Here is a 26,375-nt window from a genome sequence, read left to right on the forward strand (position 1 = left end):
AAATAGACAATATGGTTTGATTTTGGTATATACCATATAAACCGAATGGATATAATTTTATAAAAACCGTAGGATTTGGATATGGTTTGGTATATAACCGATTAAACCGAACAAAACCGATTAAAATTAGAAACATGTAAATATGTATCTATTTTATAACAATACATGAAATCTATTTGTTACATAAGTTAAATTTGTGTTAATAACTATTACCATAATTTAATTGTAATAAAAAAACCTTAATTTATAAAACACTTGAACTATAATTAAATAACAATACATCGTAATTCAGACATCTTATTTTCTAAGTCTTCTTTTTTATCTTTTTGCTTTATTTTAGTATTCACTAAATTAATGTGAATATTATAAATTTGATGAACAATAATTAATGGAAAATTTTCACAACTTTTTTCTTATCTATAAACAAACAAAGCTTCGTGTTCAATCAAAAAAGCATGACTTTAATGAACACTAAATATGGAAGAGTGGAAAAACTTTTATTTCATGTTTTTGTTTTGTTTCATATTTTTATTTTCAAAATATCAAGCTTTGATTTTAATTATAGATTTGATTATTTTATTCGATGGTAGAAGCATTTTTACTTTTTTGTTCATTTATTTGAACATGTAATATATTTTTAATAAATGAATGTGTTGACAATATGACTCTAAAATTCATATAATACGATCTCAAACTAAATAATTATGTTTTTTGGTATAAAACCGAATAAACCGAAAACCGACGGTATATAAATCGAACCGAACCGAAGTAAATATGGATTTAGAATGGTAGTTATATTTTACTAGCCGAAATACCGAAAACCGAAAAAACTGAACCGATATCCGGATTGAACACCTCTATGCAGATCAGATGATGCAAAGGTTGCTAATCCAAGGTCTTCGGGTTCCTAAAACAAAATGTCAGAGTGCAAGACAAATTATGTTACACACAATTAGTGATGAATATGCTGAGCAGTTTACAAGGATGTTTGATTATGTAGAAGAGCTTCGTGAGTCAAATCCTGGTTCAACTGTGATATTAGGGACAAAAGATAAGGTTTTTGACAAGTTTTACACATGCTCTGAAGCTCAGAAAACTGGATGGAAAAGTGCATGTAGACGTGTTATTCATTTGGATGGAACATTTCTTAAAGGACGGATGAAAGGACAACTGTTAAGTGCTGTGGGAAGAGATCCAAATGACCAAATATTTATCATTGCATGGGCTATCGTTTCTGTAGAGAACAAAGTCAACTGGGAGTGGTTCATGACATTGCTTCAAGAAAATTTAGATTTAGAGCTTGGAAATGGACTTGCACTATCATCGGATCAGCAAAAAGGGCTTCAAAGGTGTCCTTCCTTACGCAGAGCATAGAATGTGTGCTAGACATATATGGTCCAACTTGAGGAAAAGACACGGTGAGTCAGGAAATCTGCATGGTTTATTTTGGAAGTGTGCAAGAGCATACAATAAGCAAGTTTTTGACAGAAGACTTGAGAAGATGAAGAGTGCAAGACCTGAGGCTTATGAAGAAGTGAAGAGAAGCGGGTTCTAACTGGTCAAGGTATTAAAATTCAAGTTTATTTTTCTGCCATTTATTTGTTTCATAAGTGTTTCACTTCTCTAACCATAATCTGTTTTTTTTTTTCTTATTGTAGAGCATTTTTTTAATGATTTTACAAAGTCTGCTGCTGTAGAAAACAATTATAGTGAGTCATATAATGCTGTGTTAAAAGACGCTCGACGCAAACCAGTGATCGCATTACTAGAGGCCATAAGAAGACATGTTATGTCCAGTAATTTGCTAAAGATTAAAGAGATGCATAATGCTACAGGGCTGATCACACCGAAGGCAAAATCAGTTATAGAAAAGCGAAAAAAGAATCTTAAGTGGTGTTATCCACTTGCTTCAGGAAGAGGTTGGTATGAGGTGGACCATGGGAGAAATAAGTATCGGGTTTATGTTCGAGGTGATGTTTCTTGTACTTGCAGAGCGTATGATGTGAGTGGTATACCGTGTTGCCATATAATGTCTGCTATGTGGACTGAATATGGAGAAACAAAGCTACCAGAAACTGTTGTCTCTGATTGGTATTCAGTTGAGAAGTGGAAACAATGTTATAGTTCACGGCTTCGTCATGTGAATGGAATGCAATTGTGGAAAACTCACACTGATGTTGTAGTTATGCCTCCTCCGGACAGGATCATGCCAGGAAGACCAAAGAACAATGATAGAATCCGTGAGCCAGCTGAAGCTCTTCCATCCCAGGTTCTATCTACACGTGAAAAAATTCAAATGGTATTTGCATTTACTACACATTTACTCTGTTTTACACTGAGTAGTATCAATTGACATTATCATCTTCTGGTCTCTATTTGCGTTTACAGACCTGCAGTAATTGTCAAGAAGTCGGACACAATATACGCTCATGCAAGCATGAAGCCGTGTCTAAACCACCTAAGAGACCTCAAGGAAGACCGAGCAAAAAGCATAAGATAATGGTAGAAGAAGACGTTATCACTCAGCCAACACAATCCTCCATAGTTTCTTAGAAGATGATACAAACGTTTCTTTTCTTACGTTATGCCTTTTGATGATGTCAGTTTGTCTTGGTGAAACTATGTTACACTTTATGATGCTCTGTTTTTTTTGGTATACAATGTGATGTTCTGTTTTAATGATAAAATTATGCTAGTTTGATCTATGTTGTTGATAAAACAAAAGATAATGGTTTAAGGAGATGTTTTTTAAATGAGAATATTTAGTTTTATAACTCGTTTTCAGCTTATTCAAGTTCAATAGTTTTATTAATCTTATAAAAAATTGAAAGTTTGTTCGTAGAAACTAAGGAATGACAATGATAATGCTTGTTCACGTTCAAGTCTTAAATTTAAGAATTAAAGATTTTTTTTCTTAGGTTAGTTGTGATCATGTCCGTCTCAAACATATAATGGGCCATGTGCTATACAAATTTTGAGGCTCATTTCTTCATACAAATATGCTTGGTTGTGATGATGATTGTCGCACACTCTGTTTTCTGAAAGTGTGTGTGTGTGTTTTTTTTTTTGGTAATCGTGTGTTTTTTTTTACTAAAGATTAAGACACCTTGTTGTTTTACTTGTAGAATTTTGACAACATGTTGTTTTGTTACAATAAAACAACACTTTCTTATTGTTGACGGAAGCTGTCTAGGGATTAAACGTTCTTAAAAGTAAAGGGTTAATTATACTAACAGACTTTAGTTCAGAGGTTGTCTTATTGGATGACCGGCTAGGTTCAGGGTTTGTTTTATTAAATTCCCTTTTTTTTTTGGTCAAAGTCATTTTGGTTTCTTAAAGCACACATCTTGGGCACCTGCACTGCACCCCACCCCTAAATCATACGTCGTCGTAAGGAATTTCCAGCGATTATTAGTCTTCTTAACAAATTCTAAAATTTCTTGTTGCTGCTATGAAACATAAAATTTCTTCTTGTTGCTAAGAAACATAAAGTTCATTTCTTTTTGTCAAATCATTTCGTTTGTGAACTCTGAATAATTTGTTTCAGTATGAGTGAGAAGAGATATCATATATCATGACTCTCTATTTATTCGTCTTAAGAACAAACCATATATTTTTTAAGCAAAAAAAAACCCCATATATTTTTGAATTTGTTAACTGCAGCCTTTTTCCGAAACAAGTACTTAGGTTGAAGCAATCATGATATCTTTACTTGCCTATGGTGTATCGTTCTTTCATGCATGTTTTTATCATCTTCACCAGCTGAACTGGGGTCAACTTTTAAATAGATTTCATTGCCAGTGGATCTAAGATAATAGTTTCAGACTACACAAGATACATTGTTGAAACAGGGAGATTGTACAATAATCACATTACAAGAAAATTCCAGATATAAAGATGGTTTATTTTATTATTTAAAAAAGAATCTATTCGGTCCCAGCGATCTTCTTCTTCAAGGAATCAATATCCTCAGCCAGTTCCTTTCTACTTGACTGAAACAAAGATGAACAGATATAATTTGATTAATGTCAGATCATTGATGCTTTTATAGATTTTATAACCTTAGTCGCAGCTATGTTACCTTGAAGAGGAGGTATCTGTAGACGAACCATCCTGTGTAGCCGAGACCAACAAGTTCCATAACTTTGGGAAGCTACACTCGAAACAAACAAACATCAGTCGGGTCAAACCCATTACACTTTCTGATATCTACAACTAAAAGTTTTTTTTTTTAAAAAGGATTGTATTGTTACCAGAGGAACAGAGTTGATGGCACCAACAACAATGGAAGATAACCAAACAGCAACAATGGCTCCTCCTCCATATATTATTACAGTCGACTTGTTCTCAAGACCATCCCACTGCACCAAAACCGATAATCAAAACAAAACACAAAGCCAATCCAACTCAGTTCAAGCAATGGCTTCTTACCTTTTCCTTCAAGTCTGTGAAGAGTTCGTTGGTGTCAATGGACGTTGAGGTCTCATCTGATGAAGAAGCTCTCATCTTCATCAATTCACCCTTCTGCGAACCATTACCTGCGATTTAAACCGTACAAGATCTATTAAACCAAGATTATATTATAAAACCGAGCTTAATTTTGAATTTAAACCACTATACCGAACCTGAAACTAGCTTCGGCGGAACAGTGAAAGAGGATCGGCCAAAAGAGCGAGGAGGCAGCGGAGGAAGGTAAGGAACGGCGGAGAAGCGGTCGGAGACGGAGGTGACACGTGGAATCATCACTGCCACAGAGGACGAAGCTGCTACTGTCATCGCCATCGAAACACACCAGATAATCTATTCTTCTTCTTCTTCACACTCGATTTTCTTTTCAGCTGCGCTTTTTTGACTAGACAAGGTTTCGTATAGCAACACGTGGACGTTCCTTGTGGTCTTATTGGTTGCTGCTCTTAGAGCAACCCCATTGAGGGTTTTAAACAGGTTCATGGGCTCAGGTTTTGAGGCCTTTTGGATAAAAATAAATGAGAAATTGGGTTTAATTTGGCGACCCGCCTCTTACCTGTGATCCCGTCCGATACGGGTTCAGCACAGGTGTCGCATTCTGATTGGTGAAGGGGAGTAGAGGTCACGCGCTTGAACGCGGAGAGAGAATCATTTCTCTCATTTTTGCGAGAAAGCTAGGGTTTGCTCTGTGTGGCGATTTTATTTGCGACGCCGAGCTCTCACCCATTTTCTCCCCTTTTCTCGATCGATTCGGCGCCGGATTGTCTCCTCCAGGACCAGAGGTGAGTTCCGAGTCGATTGACGTTTAGATATTAGCCTTCTGTTGTCGATATCGCCATTGTGAATTGTCAAAAAGATTTTATGATCTCGGGTTAGGGTTCGAAATCGAGATGTGTTTGGATCTAGGGTTGTATAACCTCGTCTACGGGTTCTATTTATCGATTAATGGTTCGAGATTTGCGGATTGAAAATCCAATAGGGGTTTTCGATTAAGGGTTAAAAAAAAATTGGGGGTTTCGATTTGTGGTTTGATATATTAAACTGGGTTGGATAGACGGTTGGTATGATCGTATTTTTAATTTTTTTGTGCTAATCAATTCTTGTTTTGTGCTTTAGATGGATCCCGCAGATGAGAGAACAGATTGTAAGAGGAAACTGGAGCACATAAACCTCCTGAGTTATGTTTCCGATTCGGAACATGGGATGCCCAAAAGATGCGCTTGTGGTGGGAGAATGATACACGAGGTTCGAGTGAAGGATGAGTTCGACACTCAGCCAGGGAAACGCTTCTTCAGCTGTGTAAACTACGAGGTTAGATACAAACCCTGTTACCCAGTTGAATTATTAGATACAAACCTGTGCTTTAGTTCAATATTTGGAATGTGTTGTCTGATGTGTTTATTGTTTAACCAAGGCTGATGGGTTACATTATCGTCAGCCTTGGTTTTGTGGTGTGCAGGAGGAGATCGAAATGCTGCGTAAGCGTGTGGAGGAGGCTGATGAGGTGATCAAGTCGGTGCCAATGCTGGTTGAGAGTGTCGAGGTTTGTCACTTTGTCTAAGAGTTGATTTTTTTTTTAATTAAGGTTTTTAAAAAGTCATTTACAACGTTTCTTTTTTTCTTGTGCAGGCACAAGTTAAAAGGCTGAGTTTGCTGCTTGATAAGCTCACTGGTGACGTGTATAACCTCACAGTGCAGGTGGCTGCTCTGGAGAGGGTGTGTTTCGAGTGAAATCCAAACAGGTAAACACAGAAACTAAACCGAAGTAGTTCTTTCCGTGTACTGATAGGTGTGTTGTTTGCTGTAGTTGAACTGAAACTTAACTAGGAACTCATCTAGGTTCATTTAATATGTAGAGTAGTATCTGTACTAGATTATAACTATGAACTCACCTAGGTTAATTTAAATGGGTGTTCATTTACTGCATAATATTTTATACATGTTTTCAAAATAATTTCAAAACAAAAAAAAAATTAAAAAAAATATTATTTAATTCCTGTGAACCCCTTCTCAGGTTCACTAATGCAGAAGCACAATATTAAGAGGTTCAGCACTATTCATGACCCTACCTAAAAAATATTAAAAAAATCCTATGAACCCCAAAGGGGGGTTCACTAATGTGGATGCTCTTATCTTTAGAAAATCCAACTGAGTGGTGTTTATAGAATGCAAGGTTTAAGGCCCATTTATAATATGGATCCATTATACAAACCATTGTATAATCCAACTCTTTTGTCGTATCCTCTCTATGTCTAGTCTAGGTGAGGGAACATATGAAGAACATGCATACATGGAAAAAGGATCATTCAAACCGTTGATCTTGTCTTACGATAATTACGACTTATGCGGATGATACGAAAACTATGGGGATGACTGGAAGGAGCTGTAAAAATAAAACTGTAGATTTTTGTTTTTTGTAGTTGTAGATAATTTTGGTGTAGAATATCAGCCGTAGGTTTAAAAAGATTAACATATAAATTTTTTAAGCAAAAATAAGTGTTGTAGATTTATGGTTTTTTCACGGCTAATAATAAATAAAAGAAAGAAATTTTTTTTCACAAACCGAGGTGCATTCTGGACAAAAATACTTTTCTTCTTTGTTGATGGGTACTTTGTGTTCTGGTTGAAATAATGTTTAGTTAGTAGACAATTTAGTTTGTACGAGTTATTATAGAAAAGTGAGTTTTTTTTTCATTCTATTTTCAACATCTTTTATTCTTCTTTATTTCATATATCTAATATATAAATAAATACATATATATGTATGTATATAAAATTAAATATATGTGTGTTTCTTTTATTTGAAATCCATATTAATATATTTTGATAATTTAATTTTTTTAGTTTATGACCACATCAACATGAATAACATAATATATGAATTGTGGATATGTATTTTATTAGCACTTGTGGATAAGCTTTAACAAACAAACTGTGGACAGAGCAATGTGGATGGCTAAACATATTTGATTATATGCAATCAAACTTGTGTATACAACTTTTTTACAATCATGTATTTCTCTGCTTTTTTTATTTAAACCAAAAAGAAGTATAAACAATGACTTTAATCTTAAAAGTGGTTTTGTGGATGAAGATTCGACATACTATGGACAAAGTCTTGTGGATGAGGTTTTGTGGACACAACAAAAGGATATCAATTAGAATCATGCCCACGAAGACAATAGACATGTAAAATTGAAAAGCCGATGAAGTTAGTGTCCACCAAAACTTAGTAACACAAAAAGATTAAAACTTTGGCAAAGATTAAAGCTTACTTCCCGATGAAATCACATGCTTCACGATTTCATGAAAGATCAAGAACTCGTCGATTAATCCGCTGCCGCCGCCGTCAAACAAGCTCTTGTTGGTGGATATTTAAGAGAGTGGAGTTGACACGAAAAATCGATCGAGAGAGGAGACAGAAGATATTTTAGCATAGGATTAAGGTTAGTGATAAGGGTTCTTGTTCTTCATCTGGTAGAATAGAAACAAAAGATAATGGAATTAGGGTTAGTGATTTGGGAACACAATTGGGAAAGTAGGCTTTCTCAATTTAATTTTTAAAATTTAAAACATTAATTAAAAGCATGATTAGTTAGAATAATAATTAATGAGAGATTTTGACAAAAAAGAAAGTAACGAGAGAGGAGAGAGGAGAGCAACACAAAAAACAAGAGAGGATAGAGTAGTGTTTCAAGGGTATATTGGACAATGAACAACTCAAAAGTGTGTGATAAGTGGAATATGTCTTTGAATGATATTAGAAAGTCAAAATGTGTCTATAGATGTAATTTTTTCTTTTCAAAAATCTTTACAAAGCATGATTGACAAAAATGTGAACTGTAAAAATAATTTAGGCTGTAAAAAGATCTTATAATCACTTGTAAAGCACTTGTCAATCAACCCATATATGAATATAAAGGAGGAATTCGAACAAGGAACCTTAAAATACTAATCTTATCAAAAAAAAATTTAACCACATTAATCTTATCAATTTAAGTTGGCAAAAACGGATTGAAGTCATCTTTTTTTTTTCTTTGACAACACGGATTGAAGTCTATAATCCACATCTATATTCATTTCTATATTTTTTTTCTAAAACAAAAATTTTTAGCACATTTTTGGAGTATTTATATATTCATATATATATATATATATTATGTTTACCATCGCTCGATTTTAGAGTATTTTATTTTCCTCTTGACTGCATCCACATTCAAAAAGAAATGTGCTAAAACAAACCCCACTTAAAAAAAAAAAAACCCCCACTAAAACCGAGCGATGGTACAGCTCTTCCTCACCTCATGCTTCCCTAGTGCTTTCAACGACTAACCAATACTCAATTTTATCCTTTTTGGATAGAAATGTAATTATGTAAATATAATTAACATGGCAACGAAGGTTTGGTTACAAATGAATTTGAAATCCCATTTGCTATATAGCTAATACGATCCTAATTAAGAGCTTCAAAAAGTTTTTTTTTTTTTTTTGGAAAACCCCATAGCATCAAATATAATTCAAAGCTTGGCTAACTAGAACGAATCTAAAAAAGTACAAAGAAGCAACAACTGCAGCATTAAATTTTGTTAAGGTTGACGCACTAGTTGCTGAGACCATGACTCTGAGGTCAAAACTACGCCAACTGAACGATGAGTCTGAGAAACTACGGCTGGGGAACGAAGCTTTATTGGTAACAGTTTACGCAACATATCACTATATACGTACTGCAAGTAATCTACTTGTAGTGGAAAGTCAGCTAGCCGCTTGCTTAGATTTGTAGCTCTCTATATTCCGAGCAGAAATTGATCTAATATCATCCTTGAGCAGAAAAGATTCCTGAGTGCGATCTGATCTGTAACCACTTGACTGGTGATGATAGATAGGTTTAGTTATATTTTCTAAGCGAATGGACTAGAGACAAGGGGACGTAGTAGTTTATGGTGGCTTTAATTAGAGTACTTTTCATGTGATTTGTGTAAATTTTTCCAAACTTATTCTGTTTACCATTCTATAAGGGGATGGATAGCAAATCTATTTTTATTCATTTCTTTATTTTTATTTCAAAATAGAATAAAGTTTTAACGTATAATTCATTTTAGTTAAGAAGTTATTTTATTAAAAAAAATACATTAGACTTATCTAAAGCGTATTAATTATTTATATAAGACGTTATTTTATTTTGAAGAAAAATTGAGTGATACGAGATGTTAGTTTTATTATGTATATCATTTATATATATATATATATAATATATATATCAACGTGCTTCCCTCAACCGGTAACGTGAGCCTGTTTGTGTTACACTGCAAGTTACTTGTGAAAACATTGAGCAGTTCAAGTTCCAGAGAGCCAAAGGGCACGTCAGGTTAATAATTTCAGTAAGTGGCCAAAGTGTCGGAAAATATTTGTTGTTCTTTATGTTGGTTGTTGGTAGGATTACGTACAATCATTTATTTGTATTTTATAGACGAACGATCATATAAAAATTTTAAATAATCAAATGATGAAAGAGTCATTTTGTGACTATAGTTGATATACACGGAGAAGAACAGAGATCACACAAGTCCTACGCATTCCATGGCCGCGGCAGAGATGTTTCTTAAACCGGTGCTTCAGAAACCACCCGGCTATAGAGATGGCAGTTCAAGGGCTTGCCCGCGGGCCTGACCCGAAAAGGCTCATTGCGGAGCGGGATTGGGCAAAGATATTGTGGCCCGTTTAGTTGCGGGTCTCGCGGGACAGGACCGCGGCGGTACTGGGCCGAAGCGGGACGGGCCGAAGCGGGATGCGGGCAAACATTGAGGCCCGCTGCACTTTTCTCACCGAGAACAAAGCTAAACGGTGATCGGGTGACTATGGCCTATGGCCATTCTTGCTCTCTGTGTTTCTTCCCTTTCGATCGACAATCACAAACTCTTGTACACAACTCATCTTTTTTGCATGCGATCAAAGACTCGCCTTCTTCTTCTCTTCTCTTTTCTTTTCGTTTCTTCATCTCTTTCCGCCTGTTCACTTTTTCTTCTTCGATCAACGACCACAGAGCATCTTCTTCTTCTCCTCTACACAGTAGAGCGTCGATGACCATGTGCAGAGGTATTTATCTCATTCCTCTCTGTTTACACGATTTTAGATTTCACATTAATAATTACACTAATATCCTAATATAACATCTCGTACTTAGAGAAAATTAGGAGGGATGATCTGGAGTCTCTTGGCTATATGATTATGTATTTTCTTCATGGAAGGTAAAATTGATGAAGCTGCACTTTTTTTTCTATTCGTCCTTTGTATTATTATAGTTGTCACGGATCCTTCACATCTGTTTTTTTTAGCCTTTCGTTATTAATCAGATTTTTTTGTTTATCAAAACAGTTCCATCAGGCTGTGGGCTCTAAGTGGCGAAGTTCTAAGTCACGACTCTTCACCAAGGTGGTTTGTTTGGTACAGTGGAGTACCAGCTTCACAGCAGAACCTTGAAGACACTGATGAAATTTGTGCAGATTCAAGATATCATTTTGATCATGGAAGTGGTTCTCAGGTACCAATGATAAATAACTTATGATATGCATGATCGTTCAGTCTGATAGCACTTTAACTTTTATTGCTTAGTTTGATAGGTAGTGCACATGTATTGTTTAGTCTGATAGAACTTGAACTTGTGATATGCATGATCTAATCGTTAGTCTAATTGTTACTCTTATCTTTGTTCTCTACAGCTGCTCCCATGGACTCTTTGAACAATACTGCCGTCTCTAAGCCCAGCTTCAAAAGCAGAGGAGATGAGAGCATGCTTAAGATCACTAAGACGAAACCACAAGTAAGAAAAATGTTTTATTTTTAAGAGCTTAGATAACAACAAGAAACTTACATACGTTGCGGCATCTCTTTTGTTAAGAAACAAGCAAGATGTTGCTATGTTTTCTTGATTATGTCATTATGTGTTTTCTAAATCTTGTCCCTGATATCCAAAGCCTTTTGTTTCCCTATAGCTGGACAACCAGTCGTGCATGTTTTGATGTTTAGAGCTAATGAAAAAAATTAGTTTTGATAACCGAACAAGAGTTTTATATAATATTTTGATGTTTGTTTCTGTGTCCAGACGCAAAATGAGTTATGTCTGATCATTTTGTTTCGTTAATGCGGAGGTATGATAACCGACGTTCCCGCGGACGACCCGCAAAAACCATGTACTATGCGGGGCGGGATTGGTCAGCCCTCGACAAAACCGCATCCCGCGCGGGCCTGTCCCGCTGAGACCCGTTTGAACTGAAGACCGCGGCGGGGCGGGACGGGACGGGACGGGAAGACCCAATTGCCATCTCTACCCGGCTACCATGAGCTTCACGCGCCTCCTGAAACTCCAAACGCATTATCATCTTCATCCACGCTTCGTCGCCGGCCACCTAAGTATATGATCCCCGCCGTCCTTTTATCCGGATAAGAAGAAAAAGTGGAGTCGTTGCCGCGTCTTTTGCTGCTGCTTCTGCATCACCGTCGCAATATTCATCCTCCTCCTTATCATCGCCGTCTCCGTCTTCTTCCTATGGTACAGCCCGAGACTCCCCGTCGTACGACTCGCCTCCTTCCGCGTCAGCAACTTCAACTTTTCCAACGGGAAACCCCGCGACGTTTGTCGCACTTGACGGCGGACGCTTCGGCGAGGCTCGATTTCAGAAACCCCAATGGGAAGCTACGGTACTATTACGGCGACGCTGACGTGGCGGTGATCGTAGGAGATGGCGATTACGAGACGAGTCTAGGGTCAACGAAAGTCAAAGGGTTTGTGCAAAACCGGGGAATCGGACGGTTGTGATCGTTCCGGTTAAAGTGAAGAGAGAAGAGGTGGATGATCCGACGGTTAAACTGCTTCGAGCGGAGATGAAGAGTAAGAAGTTGGTGGTGAAGGTGACAGCTAAAACGAAGCTGGGATTGGCTGTGGGAAGGCGTAAGATTCTTACGGTGGGGATTACTCTCAGATGCGGTGGCGTGACGTTACAGAACCTGGATAAACAGATGGCTAAATGCACCATCAAAATGCTTAAATGGTACGTACAACTACTACTACCTTGTTAATGATTAGTGTACATAAATAAATAAATTATTTAAATCGCAGGATTAGTTGCACTCATAAGCAATGATCATGATGATGGATATCATTTTTCATCAAAGATTCATCAGAACGTTATACGACTCGAAGTGTTCAGGCTTCACGAAAGTGTCACAGTATCTGATTTTTGTTGTCCTTATTGTTTTTTACTGAAAGATTGCATATAATGATTTGTGATCCAATATTAAACCATTCGTATCATTTTAATTTCGATTGATTATAAATATGTATCTCAGAGGAATATATGTATTCACACATTCGTGTACGTGTGTTCGTGTTCAGAGTTATTCAGACATAACTAACCCTGCCACAGCTTAGCAAAATAAAGGTACGTCCTGTTTCGTGCTTTACAATTCTATGACACCATATGCCGTTTTATCAAGAAAAGACGGTACACATTTCCTCGATAGGTTACTAAAACGGCATGCACTCTTCAAAACACACGAATTATTCAACTAATCCACAAGTTACTAAGAGTCTAAAAATAATGGAAATTTAAGACGCACGCAACCAAAACCTGTAAACACAAACTCAGTAGTAGCAAATAGGTTTTGCTATCTATAGTTGGCCTCTCACTTATTTGATTCAGAAGAACACTCTATCTATAAATAGAAAGAAAGAACGAAAAAAAGATGAAATAGAACCCTATAGCCTTTCATCCCTTCAACGGATGCTGGCAGGAGATTCAAATAAAGCACCTAAGTTTCGAGCTTCTCTTCTGTCTCCTAGGCTACAAAAGTAAAAGTGTGCTCTCTTCTTGAAGATATCATCAAACTGACTCAGTCTGATATCCTAACTCACTCAACTCCTAAAACGTCTTTCACCATCTCATATGTCACAAATGTCAATATTACTAATTATAAATGTAAGTTAATTCATTAAAGGTGTCAGTGTAATCAACCATCGTGAGAGTTAACGTAAAAGCGACACATAGGAAACTGACTTCTCAAATAATATTATAGAGATAGTTTTTTTTTAAATATTTCACCTAGAAGCAAGTTGCTCCAACTTTGTTTTTGTTTTAATAGTATTAATATATTTAATTACATATAATGTACACATTAGAGCTCTTATAAAACTTAACTAGATTTAATTCCGCACCCCGTGCGGATAACATTTCATTTATAGATATAAAATTTTATATTATTTTGTATAGAATAATTTATGATAATATATTACTGTCATTTTTAAAATAACTTAATAGATGATATATAGTTCTAAATATTAAAATTTAACATATGTTTACACACTTTATTTTTTGTAAAATTATTACATAATTTATGAATATTAATCATTTTAAAAGGTGAATGATATTTAGTCACTTTAAACGGTGAATGATATTTTATTTATTTATCTTAATTAAATATTTTTCAAAGTATATGGTTTACCAATTCAACATAATTTTAATATGTTTGCACAAAAAAAACATAATTTTAATATGTAATTCATAAATTACTTCTATTTTAATATAATGTAGAATATACCTATACAATTTATAAAATTAGCATATAATTTAATTATTTGGTTTATGATAAAATTTATTAAAATTAATTTATAATAATATTATACTACTAATTGCGAAATTAATCAGTGCATTAATTAAAAGAATTTTAAAAATTTTGTTAGATTTTTTCTCAACATATTTTGTTGTTCCTAAAATAAAATTTAAATTTATAGTTAAAAATAGATTTATTATTAATATCCTTATAATTATTTAGAAATATTATACATTAAATAAACTAATGTAAACAATAAAAAATTATTTGAATTTATGGATCTAGATTTCTAGTATGACTATTTTGTAGTAGATAAAAATGGTACTTTTTTTTTTATAGATAAGATATATTATTAATTCTATCAGCTTAAGTGTGTGATCTAGTAGGATCATATAATATCACCAATGAATTCATGATTGTAACTAGTTTTTAGTAAAACATTGTAACCACCTAATATTGTAGGATTATCAAACTTCAACACTATGACGTTAACAAGAGCAAGTACAAACGACACTCTTGAGAATTCAGAGATTTTTCTGCTATGGTCGATAGAAACACTAGCAAAACATAGCAAATTTAGATTTTTGACTTACTGTGAGTTTTTGTTAAGTTTTTTCGCCAGATCCATAATCAATTGTTTTTTTTTTTGAAAAAAAGCAATAATCAATTGTTTTAATTACAACTAGATTTTGACCCGTGCAACTGCACGGGTGTTTGTTTTCACTTTTTTATAAATAAATATTGTTTTAGAACATAAGTGGTATATATTTTTAATGTTAATCATATACTTAAATATTTATATAACTATTTCAAATACAATAATTTTATAATTTACATGTTATAATTAATTAATTGTTTAAAACCTTATGTATTTGCCACTTCTTATTATATATTTATCTTATTGTATTTGCATTTAGTTATTAAGCATTAATATATTCATGAAAAATATATTTAAAAAATATTTGTATATAATTTAGGATAAATTCTGACCCGTATTTCAAAACTGGTTTTCTTTTTACCAATATTTTTATGCTTATTCATTTAGATCATTTATTATTGTATATATAAAATTGTAAGATATGTTAATTTTAGACATGTTTTAGTTAGTTGTATTTTTAGCCGTTCTATCATCATATTATATTTAAATAAATAGTTTATATTTATGAAGATAAAATTTATAAATTTATCAATTGAATATAATTTTATCATATTTATTTTAGTATAATAATTATTTTTAACATGATCATGACTATAAAAGTAGATAAAATATGATATAATTTATTATTTTCATTTCTAAACGATAACTTAAAATACATCAAGTTATTGTTTAAATATTTTTACACAGATTTATTAAAAATTTAAAATATAATATATAAATATATATATATTTAAAATGAAAATATATTATGATTAAGTAGTTACAAAGATTTTATATTATTACTTTATAGAAATACATGTTAATTTTTACATGTATTATATAGTTTGATAATGTTAACCCATCTTACCAACATATTAAATTTTATTTTTGACATAAATATTTATAAATTACGAAAATAAAATATATAAATATATAAATTTAATACATTTTATTATATTTAGCTCAATATAATAATTTTATTTAGCTCAATATAATAATTTTATTTTTATATGATTGATTATGATTATATAATAAATAAAATACTATAGATTTTTTTATTTTTCATTTTATATAACTGAATATATTAATGTATAATAATATTTAACTAATTTCAAATTAGTGAAAATATTTAAATATAATTTTGAAAATGAAGATCTTGTAAAAATCTTTTCAAACAGATTTGTTAGACTCTTAAAATAATATATTTATATTTAAAATGAAAAGATATCAAAAGATATTATGATTAAAATATTTTAAAAATTCTATTTATTATTAGTTTAAATTAAAATGTAGTATGAATTTCTATGAATAGGTCCATTAGGTCCATTTTTAAAATAATCACACATGAATCAGGTTGTGACTTCTGTTTTAATATATAAGATATCTCAAGTCTCAAACACCATAAACAGAAGAAGCCATATTTTAGATAATAGATACTTTAAATCTTCTAAAGTTAATTGATATCGTTCAAATGATACATTTTTAGCTAACCCCTTTTTTTTTTTTTAGCTAACCCCATTTTAAACCATAGTATTTTTAGTTTTAAAACACAATTAAAGGTTTAGTAATATATAGGGGTTGTGAGATCGTAATAATACACACAAGAACCCTCATATAAAGCCTTTACTTAGCACCTTATCATTCAAATGATACAAGATATAAACGTTAATCACACAAGTTACAACCACAAAGAATAAAAATATTTAAAAAATAAAAACAGTTCTTGAAACTTTGAATCAATGGAGGAATCAAAAGCGCCTCACGTTGTGATGATACCGAGTCCTGGAATGGGCCACCTCATCCCATTCGTCGAGTTAGCTAAACGACTCGTCCACAACCATGGCTTCACCGTAACCTTCGTCGTGGTTGGCGAAGGTCCACCGTCAAAAGCTCAGAGAACCGTCCTCGACTCTCTCCCTTCTTCAATCTCCTCCGTCTTTCTCCCTCCCACCGATCTTACCGATATCCCGTCAACGGCTCGCATTGCAACTCGCATTTCTCTCACCGTGACCCGTTCGAACCCGGAGCTCCGTAAAGTCTTCAACTCTTTCACGGCGGATGGTCGTTTGCCGACGGCGCTCATCGTCGATTTGTTTGGAACGGATGCTTTCGACGTCGCCTCAGAGTTTCAAGTGTCACCGTATCTTTTCTACCCATCAACGGCCAACGTCTTGTCGTTTTCCTAAATTTGCCTAAACTTGACGAAACGGTGTCGTGTGAGTTTAGGGAATTAACCGAACCGGTTAAGCTTCCTGGATGTGTACCGGTCTTTGGTAAAGATTTCCTCGAGACAGCTCAAGACCGGAAAAACGACGGATACAAATGGCTATTACACAACACCAAGAGGTATAAAGAAGCCAAAGGGATTCTTGTGAATACCTTCGACGAGCTAGAGCCAAATGCCTATAAAGGCCTTGCAAGAACCTGGTCTTGATAACCACCTGTTTATCCGGTTGGACCGTTGGTTAACATTGGTAAGCGTGAGGGTGACCAGAGTGAAGAGTCTGAATGCTTAAAGTGGTTGGACAACAACCATTCGGTTCGGTTTTTGTATGTGTCCTTCGGTAGTGGGCGGTACACTCTCATGTGAGCAGCTTAATGAGCTTGCTCTTGGTCTTGCAGATAGTAAGCACGGTTTCTTTGGGTCATACGAAGTCCGAGTGGGGTTGCTAATTTCTTCGTATTTTGATTCACATAGCCATACTGATCCATTAACATTTTTACCATCCGATATTTAGCTCGCACCAAAGACAGAGGTTTCGTGATCGCCTCTGGGCTCCACAAGCCCAAATTTTAGCCCATTCATCCACAGGAGGATTTCTTACTCATTGTGGATGGAATTCAACTATGGAAAGTATAGTAAATGGTGTTCCACTTATTGCATGGGCCATTATACGCTGAGCAAAAAATGAATGCGATTTTGTTGACGGAAGATATCCATGTGGCGCTTAGAGCCCGTGCAGGGGTTGATGGGCTGGTGATGAGAGAAGAGGTGGCTAGAGTGGTGAAGGGATTAATGGAAGGTGAAGAAGGTAAGAATGATGGAAGGTGATGAAGGTAAAAGAGTGAGGAATAAGATGACAAAACTGAAGGAAGGAGCTTGTAGAGTGATGAAGGATGATGGGTCATTTACAAAGGCTCTTAGTCAGTTAGTCTTGTAAATGAAAGAGAGCTAGAGCAAACGGTAAGCATTCAAATAATCTTATATTTTACTTTTATTAAAATATGCAAGTGATTTGCCTCTAGTTTCAGTCTTGATTGTTTTTATGAATGTATGTGTGTGTCAGTGTGTGTGTTTTTTTTGCGGTGGTCTTGTAGTTGACATAGACCCTATCTTTAAACCACTTGTAATATCAGAACCCAGGATGAGTTGCTCGGCGGTACCATTACCGGCTGGGTATATGATAAGTGTACAGTTTGTAAATATTATTGTATGTTCTCTTACCGCAATATATATATACTCTTTTACGTTTCAAAGCAGACCAAACTGGTTTGTAACTTTATCAGTATTACAATATCTGTAGTAGTTGATTCGATTTTATGTCGATATTATTCTACTATGTAACCAAAATATAATGATTGGAAAAAAGAGGTATGTAATGAAATAGTATGATTACGAAAAAAATATATTATTTTGTCACAACTATGACTTGTCATATTCTATAACATTTATTTCAGTATAATCTTTAAGGCGTTTGGTAAATAATTTACTTGTAAATCTTTACACACCCGTTTCTTAAGCTTGTAGACTATATTTGCACGATAAGAGTGTGTGGCGGCCACTTGCCAAGCCTTAACCTATCGTCATTTGGACACTGATAAGAGTTGCCCGAGATGCATGCGCAGTAGAAACAAACGATTAGTCATCTCATTTTAAGTGCTTTGTCCTTCAAATTTGGGCTCTTTTTGACTTCTCATCCCTTTCGGATTTTTTCCTAGTACTTTTTTTATATCAAAGCATGAACTTTTTATATTAGAAGACAAAATGGTTGGGCATCCCAGATCCATAGTAGAATAATAACTTCCCTTGGATTTTATGATGCATTTGAAAACCGATGAATGATAAATTTTCAATTAGAAAAGAAATATCCCCATTTAATACCCTTCAATTAGCATCTCTAGAATGGAAAATTGGAGGATTGCAAAACAAAAGAATATGAGGAAGAAGTGGACAAAGAGCACATCCCTCGGAGGCAGAAGCCACATTAGCTGATATAATTGGAGTTAGGACTATACTCTTAAAAATATAGAGCATGCTCATGAAAAATCGAGCTGAGCTCAGCCAGTTCAAAAGCTATAATTCATTTTGACACTTCAATATATCACTTATACGTAGCAGACAATAAACAGTTTGGAGAAAAAAAAGAGAAAAGGAAAGAAAATAATCTAGCTCGATTTGATACATTGGTATGTACATCTGTTTTCTCAAATTTACCATCCACGCATTTAATCCTCCATCGCCAATGACAAATCGAACAAGACTTTATGAAGATAGTCCTAACTCCAATTATATCAGCTAATTTGGGTATACCTGAAATACTCGTACTTTTAATTTAAATATTCAAACCCAACCAATTTGAAAAATTGTCCAAATGGGTATTAAAATTCTAAACCAAAATACCATAAAATCTAAAATATTTGATATGAACCCGGTTGGATAACATCTACGAAAAAAACCACAAGTTTAAGGTGACGTGGCATAGCTCTGAGGCGATATTTTGGCGATTAGGGTTTCAAGGTGGTTTCTTCTCCAAGGCATCTTGCCGGCGCCGCCAAAGGTGCTCCGATGGAGGCTCCGGCTAATTCCGTCTCGTCTGAGATAGGCTCTCCGCCTAGTTCAACTCCGGTTCCTTCTAAAGGCAATTGGGTTCGAGCGGTCCAAGGTGAACAGAAGGTCTGAAGAAGTACGAGGTTAACGTGGTGATGAAGGATGGAGTGGGATCGATCATGGTTCCTGACGAAGTGAAGGATGCATCTCCCTTATGGGATGAATTTCTTATGGGAAAGTTTTCTGGACAAAGCGCCTCACATCGCTAAAGTCCATGCTATAGTGAATAAGATTTGGGGTTTGGGAGATAAAACACAGATGGTGGAGGTGTATATTATCAACTCGAACACTATGAAGTTTAGGGTTCCAAACTCTTCAACGAGGAAACACATCCTTCGGCGGGGTATGTGGAATTTGGCTGGTATTCCAGTGGTTATGTCTAACTGGTCTCCTTTCATTGAGGAGGATCAACCAGAAGAGAAATCCATCCCGTTATGGTTACATCTCAACATGTCCCAATGAATATGGTATCCTGGAAGGGTTTGAGTTTGATAACAAGTCCAGTGGGAGTTCCTGTTAGGCTCCATCCGGAAACCGCACAATTATTAATTTAAAAAAAAAAAAAAAAAAAAAAAAAAAAAAAAAAAGAAGTGCAAGAATATTTGTGAATGCTGATCTCACAAAAGAACTTCCTAAATCGATGAGTTTCAACCTCAACGGTAAAGAGACTCTTGTCGAATATGTATACCCTTGGCTCCCCTCGAGGTGCTCTAACTGTATGAAGTGGGGCCATCTGGAGCAAGCATGTTTGGCTCCAAAGAAGGTTTTGGAAGAAAAAACAAATCCAGAGGTGGAAGAACAAACAAATGTAGAGGTGGAAGATGGTGAAATTGTGGGTTCATCAATTAATGAGATTGATCACTTGGTGAAACAAGCTGATCCGCAGGGTAGCGAGGTTCCTGTTGCAGATCAGTCAAAGGATAAGGAAGCAGAGCAGAGTATGGAGTCTGGTGGGGAGAATGATAGGACTCGGGTGTTGGATGTGGAAGTAGAGGAAAATATGGGTTTCACAGAAGTAATAGTGAGGAACCAATCAGCAGAAGAGATTACCCCAAAGGAGTTGGAGTGGTCTGATGTGTCCCCAGGAAAGCTAGTAGATCACCTAAGAAGATGACAGAGCCTGAACAGGTCTTGACTACTTCAAGATTCTCGGTTCTTGCTTCAACAGAGGAGGAAGAGGAGGTTGATGCAGATACCGTCCAGGAGGGGACTGCAGATTCCGTTCAGGAAGGTTCTGAGAATGCTGACAACCCTATGACAGTAGATACGCTGAGGAAGACTAATCAAACAAGAGAGAAGGACCAAACTGCGATTATCATGCGGCAGTCTCTACCAAGAGACTCTAAAGATAAGCACAGGTTTCTATCTGACCCAGTGCTCAGAAAGCCAAGGAGGGCGCACCTCTGGCTTCGAGCAAAAAGTCCACTCGCAAAAATAATTAATGTCTGGTTTCTTCTGGAACATCAGAGGACTCAATAAAAAAACTAAACACTCTGTAGTTCGAGAATGGATCAGAAAGGATCGTTCCAGTTTGGCTGTCTACTGGAGACGAAAGTAAAGGAAGCAAAAGCAAATCGTCTTGCTGAATCAATTTTTGGAGACTGGTCTTTCCTGTCTAATTATGAAAATAATAGATTGGGAAGGATTTGGATTGTCTGGAGTCCGAAGGTTAGAGTGACTCCTTGTTTTAAGAGTGGCCAAGTAATCACTTGTGCCATCTTACTGGATGGTATGGCTGAAGAAATATTTGTTTTTTTGTTTATGCTGCTAACACAATGGAAGAGAAAGGGAGCTATGGCAGGATCTGAAATCACATCAGGACTCGCCTATGATAAGGAACAAGCCATGGTTGGTTTTTGGAGATTTTAATGAGATATTGGATGAAGAAGAGCACTCATGGAATGAGGACATGTCGTTGGTGTCAAATGGGATGAGAGAATTTCAAAGCATGGCCAACTATTGCTCGCTTATTGACATGTCTTATCAAGGTCTCAAGCTCACTTGGAGCAATAAAAGGGACAATGACTTGATTTGCAAGAAACTGGATCGTACCTTGATGAATGATTCACCTGGTTGCATAAGTTCCCTCAAGCTTATTGTGTCTTTGAGGCGGGAGGTTGCTCTGATCATATGCGCTGTAGGATTGTGATCCAGGAGGGGGTGGCTAAAGTTCGAAAACCTTTTAAATTTATTAATGCTATTGCTGAGTTCCCGGAGTTCCTTCCTTTGGTTAAAGAATTTTGGGCTACTACGGATCCTCTCTTTAACTCTACTTCTGCTTTGCACCCGCCTGTCAAAGAAGCTGAAGCTGATGAAACCTCTTCTGCGGCAGCTGAGCAAAGATCATATTGGGGAAATAGAAAAGAAAACAAAGGTGGCTTGGGGTATCCTATGTGATCGCCAAAATACTACTATGCTCAACCCACACAAGAGAATGAGAAAGAGGAGTCACTAGCCTACGATCGGTGGAACTTTCTTTCTACTCTTGAAGAGAAGTTCTTAGTCAAAAGGCAAAAGTTCATTGGTTGGGCATTGGAGACGGCAACAATACGCAATTTCATAGAGCACCAGGGTTAGAGAGGTTCGTAACGCGATCAGAGAGATCCATAAAGAAGATGGTACAATAGCAAAACATCAAGAAGAAATTAAGGTGGAGGCAGTGAGGCATTTTTCTCTGTTCCTATCGCACAAGCCGGAGGATTTCATAGGCATACCAGAAGCAGAACTTAAACAACTTTTGGGGTTTGAATGTGAAGAAACAGATATGCGTTTTTAGACAGGGAAGTATCAGAGAGGAGATTACATTACAAAAGTTTTATTTGCAATGGCAGCCAACAAGTCCCCAGGACCTGATGGGTTTACTTGCGAATTCTATAAATCAGCCTGGCCGGTTATTGGAAAAGACTTCGTTGTAGCAGTTCAGTCTTTCTTCACAAGAGGCTTTCTACCCAAAGGAATAAACTCAACTATCTTAGCCCTTGTACCAAAGAAAGATGAAGCAACAAAATGGGAGATTACAGACCCATCTCATGTTGTAACGTCTTATACAAGGTACTTTCAAAGATTTTGGCGAACAGGTTGAAAAGATACTCCCCAATTCATCTCAACGAATCAGTCAGCGTTTGTCAAAGACCGTTTGATCATGGAGAATGTTTTGCTAGCTTCTGAGCTTGTCAAGAGCTACCACAAGCCAACAATATCATCTAGATGTGCGGTAAAGATCGATATCTCAAAGCTTTCGATTCAGTTCAGTGGCCTTTTCTGCTGTCTATACTCTCTGCAATAATCTCCCGGAAAAATTTGTTCTTTGGGTGAAGAAGTGCATTGAATTGGCCTCCTTTTCAGTCCAGATCAATGGAGAACTGGCCGGTTACTTTAATAGTTCCAGAGGGCTTCGTCAAGGATGTTCTCTCTCCCCATATCTGTTTGTTATCTGTATGGAGGTGCTGTCTAAGTTGCTAAATAAAGCAGCTTTGGAGAAGAAAATAGGATATCACCCTTACTGTCAAGAGGTTCAGTTGACTCATCTTTGTTTCGCTGATGATTTATTGGTATTCTCAGATGGCAAGAAGAGTTCGGTGGAAGGTATTCTCCAAGTATTTAAGGATTTCGCTGGTATGTCAGGCTTACATATAAGTCTGGAAAAGTCTACTTTGTCTTCTTGGCTGGAGTATGTGAGGACAGAGAGGCCATATTGGAGCAGTTTCCTTTTGAGATTGGGACCCTTCCGGTTCGTTATCTTGGGGTTCCTCTCTTAACAAAGCGTATGACATCGAGTGACTATTCCCCTCTGGTAAATAGAGTCAAGAAACGTATAACAACTTGGACGGCACGTCAGCTCTCCTTTGCAGGCCGCCTGCAACTTATAGGCTCTGTGATCCACAGTATAACAAACTTCTGGATGTCGGTTTATAGGCTCCCGAAACAGTGCATTAAGAGATTGATCAGCTTTTGTTCATCGTTCTTATGGTCTGGTCCGACAATGAGTACCACAAAGGCCAAGATATCTTGGGACAATGTGTGCAGACCAAAATAGGAGGGAGGATTAGGGTTACGGTCATTGTCTGAAACCAACAAGGTATGTAGTCCAAGCTCATCTGGCGTATCTTATCGCAGTCTACTCTGTGGGTTAAATGGATTAAACGGTATCTGATAAGAAAGGGCTCCTTCTGGAGCATCAGCGACACAAGCTCTCTTGGTTCTTGGATTTGGAAGAAGCTACTGAAGTATAGAGCTCTGGCCAGATCTTTTGTACAAGTAGAAATAAGAAGTGGAACTACTACTTCTTTCTGGTTTGATGAGTGGTCCCCCTGGGGAGGATAATAGACCTCACAGATATGCAAGGTTGCATCGCGCTTGGGATCAATCTCAATGCCACCGTCGAGTTTGTTATCCAAAACTACCGGAGCCGCCGCTACAGAGCAGAGCACTTGATTACCATTGATGAGGAGATCCTGAAGTTGAGAGCCCAGGGGCTTACGGAAGAGGACGATGTGGTTAAGTGGAAAGGGAAAGGCAATGTGTTTCGACCTTTTTTGACACACACCAAACTTGGAACTCTATTCGAGTGGCGACGTCAAAAGTTCAGTGGTATAGGGGTCTCTGGTTCGCTGGATCAACTCCAAAGTACTCTGTTATGTCTTGGCTTGCTGTCCATAACCGCCTGGCAACAGGAGATAGGCTGCTGCAGTGGAACTCTCAGGCAAACGCTCAGTGTATCCTCTGTAACTCTGCAGTTGAATCCAGAAATCATCTTTTCTTTAGCTGCACCTTCACAGAGACTATTTGGAGGAACCTCACAAGGAAGCTACTTGGACAGAACTACTCACACATATGGAGTGAAGTTCTTGATCTTATATCGACACACACTGTCTCAGGGGAGACAAGGTTCCTCCTAAGATATGCTTTTTCAAGTTTCAGTGCACAGTATTTGGCTGGAGAGAAATGGTAGGAGGCACGGCAAGGTTCAGAGACCTCCGAGCATTCTTATCAAGTTCATCGACAAGCAAATACGAATCGAATCAGTTCTCTCTCGGGGACGAGCTGGAACATCCTTCAACCACACTATGGTGGTTTGGTTTTCGTCTAGAGATTAAATGGGTTCCATTCCACCAAATTAGTTTCAAACTATCATACAAGTTTACACTCAAGTTGCATTAGTTTGTAAAAAGTCTTTTTTGATTTGAATAAATTTAACATTCTTTCAAAAAAAAAAAAAAAAAAAAAAAAAAAAAACATCTACGCCTAAGTTAGAGATTTGTATAACCTTTATAATGATGTAAATGTATGTGTATAAAAAACAATGGTGAAGAGAGTTAAAGTCTGAATCACCTACCATTTTAGGCATAATGATATCGAATATAAATGTTAACGTATAAATTGTTGGAACTATTTTTCACAAGCCAATTGGGCTGAGTGAAAAATATAATATAATGTGAAGTAAATATTGTATTTTATATAGAGAAAGTCCATCACATCTGTGAGTCTATGGATTGAATAAAATGTTAGAAAAACGTTTTACTAATTGATGACTAAACTAATCTATTTGGTGACAAATGACTTAACCTAAGTAAGTTTGATGACTAATTTAACTTAGTGACCAATCTATGCAACTTAGTGACAAATGGTTATACTAAAGTTCACTTGGTGTCTAACCATGGTGACTTAGTAACAGATGTCAAAAGCTTAAGCAAATTAATGACACATGTCAAAGTTGCTTTATGACTAAACTTTGTGAATCTTTCCTATCTAAATTTGACTTTTTTTGAAATACTTTTTTTAATTTTTTTTTTTTTTTTTTTAAACATTTTCACATTTTCATTAAAAAAAATTGTCGAAGATCTTCCTTCCATTTTTTTTTCTCACATATTCTCCCTCTTCTCCCAAATTTTTTTTTTTATTTTTTTATTTAGATTTTTTTTGTTAAATTTTCTGCTTTGGATGAGCAAAAAATAGTCTTCACGTTTTTTTTTGATTTCAAAAACCGTCAACTTTTTCACCTACTAAAAAATTTTGATTTAGGAAAGCATTTAATTTTTCGATTTTAAATTTTTTCTTTTTCTTTTGATTTTTTAAACGTTTTTTTCGCTTTTTTTTTTTTTTTTTCATTTTTTTTTTTTCATATTTTCATCTGGTTTCTAATCTTTTCTGGCATCCTAACATAGACATGTTATTTCTCCATTAGAAATACATTTCATACATTTAAAATCACAAGGAAAACATACATCAAAAAAATGTACGAAGATAAGCTTCCAAATTTTTAATACATCATATACTCTCACTCTTCCAATCAAATTTATTTATATATTTTTTTATAGTCCTCCAGAGTATAATGGATGTTTAAGTTGTAATTAATTCTGCTTGGATGTGCAAAATATTCTCACGTTGTTTTGTCTGAGACTCAAAAACCGTACATAAAACCGTCTCACCTACGAAAAACCTTATTGAGTTAGGAAAGCGATTAATACGACTCCATCATATTTGTCTTTTTTATATCGATTTTTTAAACGTTTTTCCGCTTTATATTTCGTTAATCTCACATTTTCTTTCATAATTTCAATTTGTTTTCTGCTCCTAACATAGATCAGATGTCAATGACCTCATTCTATTAACAAGTAAATAGACTTCACATTTTTTCAAGGATTATACATAGCAGAAACAAATGTAAATTTATTAATTACTTTTTAAATTTTATTTACATTTCTATCTTCTGCATTTCACACAAATTACTAAAAATATAATGGGAATAATATATTTATTGTGTTAATTACTCTAAAAATATGTTTATTTGTTCTAAAATCATCCCGTGGAAAATTAACTTTGTCCTGGAGTCATGAGATC

At 35.6% G+C, this 26,375-nt stretch overlaps 1 protein-coding gene and 2 pseudogenes across 1 annotated transcript; 2 read left to right on the forward strand and 1 right to left on the reverse strand.

Moving 5' to 3' along the window:
• Nucleotides 1-3,807: 3,807 nt before the first annotated feature.
• Nucleotides 3,808-4,906, reverse strand: LOC106398836 (protein CURVATURE THYLAKOID 1A, chloroplastic). Its single transcript, XM_013839341.3, has 5 exons — nt 4,626-4,906; nt 4,432-4,538; nt 4,254-4,361; nt 4,082-4,153; nt 3,808-3,992 (listed from the first exon to the last, which is right to left on the reverse strand). The coding sequence occupies exons 1-5, from the start codon at nt 4,780-4,782 to the stop codon at nt 3,927-3,929; spliced, it is 510 nt and encodes a 169-aa protein (XP_013694795.1). The 5' UTR covers nt 4,783-4,906; the 3' UTR covers nt 3,808-3,926.
• Nucleotides 4,907-11,604: 6,698 nt separating this feature from the next.
• LOC125606298 lies at nt 11,605-12,540 on the forward strand (annotated as a pseudogene).
• Nucleotides 12,541-16,418: 3,878 nt separating this feature from the next.
• Nucleotides 16,419-17,868, forward strand: LOC125606300 (annotated as a pseudogene).
• Nucleotides 17,869-26,375: the final 8,507 nt, after the last annotated feature.

Source organism: Brassica napus, unplaced genomic scaffold, assembly GCF_020379485.1.
Source record: "Brassica napus cultivar Da-Ae unplaced genomic scaffold, Da-Ae ScsIHWf_834;HRSCAF=1189, whole genome shotgun sequence".
In the NCBI taxonomy this organism is placed as follows: domain Eukaryota; kingdom Viridiplantae; phylum Streptophyta; class Magnoliopsida; order Brassicales; family Brassicaceae; genus Brassica; species Brassica napus.

What these genes read in the sequence shown, in the direction of transcription:
- LOC106398836 (XM_013839341.3), bottom strand. Translation starts at nt 4,782, where the DNA reads ATGGCGATGACAGTAGCAGCTTCGTCCTCTGTGGCAGTGATGATTCCA. An exon ending in TCCGCCGAAGCTAGTTTCAG is followed by an intron (nt 4,539 to 4,625) that starts GTTCGGTATAGT and finishes TTTAAATCGCAG; the next exon opens with GTAATGGTTCGCAGAAGGGT. An exon ending in ACAGATACCTCCTCTTCAAG is followed by an intron (nt 3,993 to 4,081) that starts GTAACATAGCTG and finishes TCTTTGTTTCAG; the next exon opens with TCAAGTAGAAAGGAACTGGC.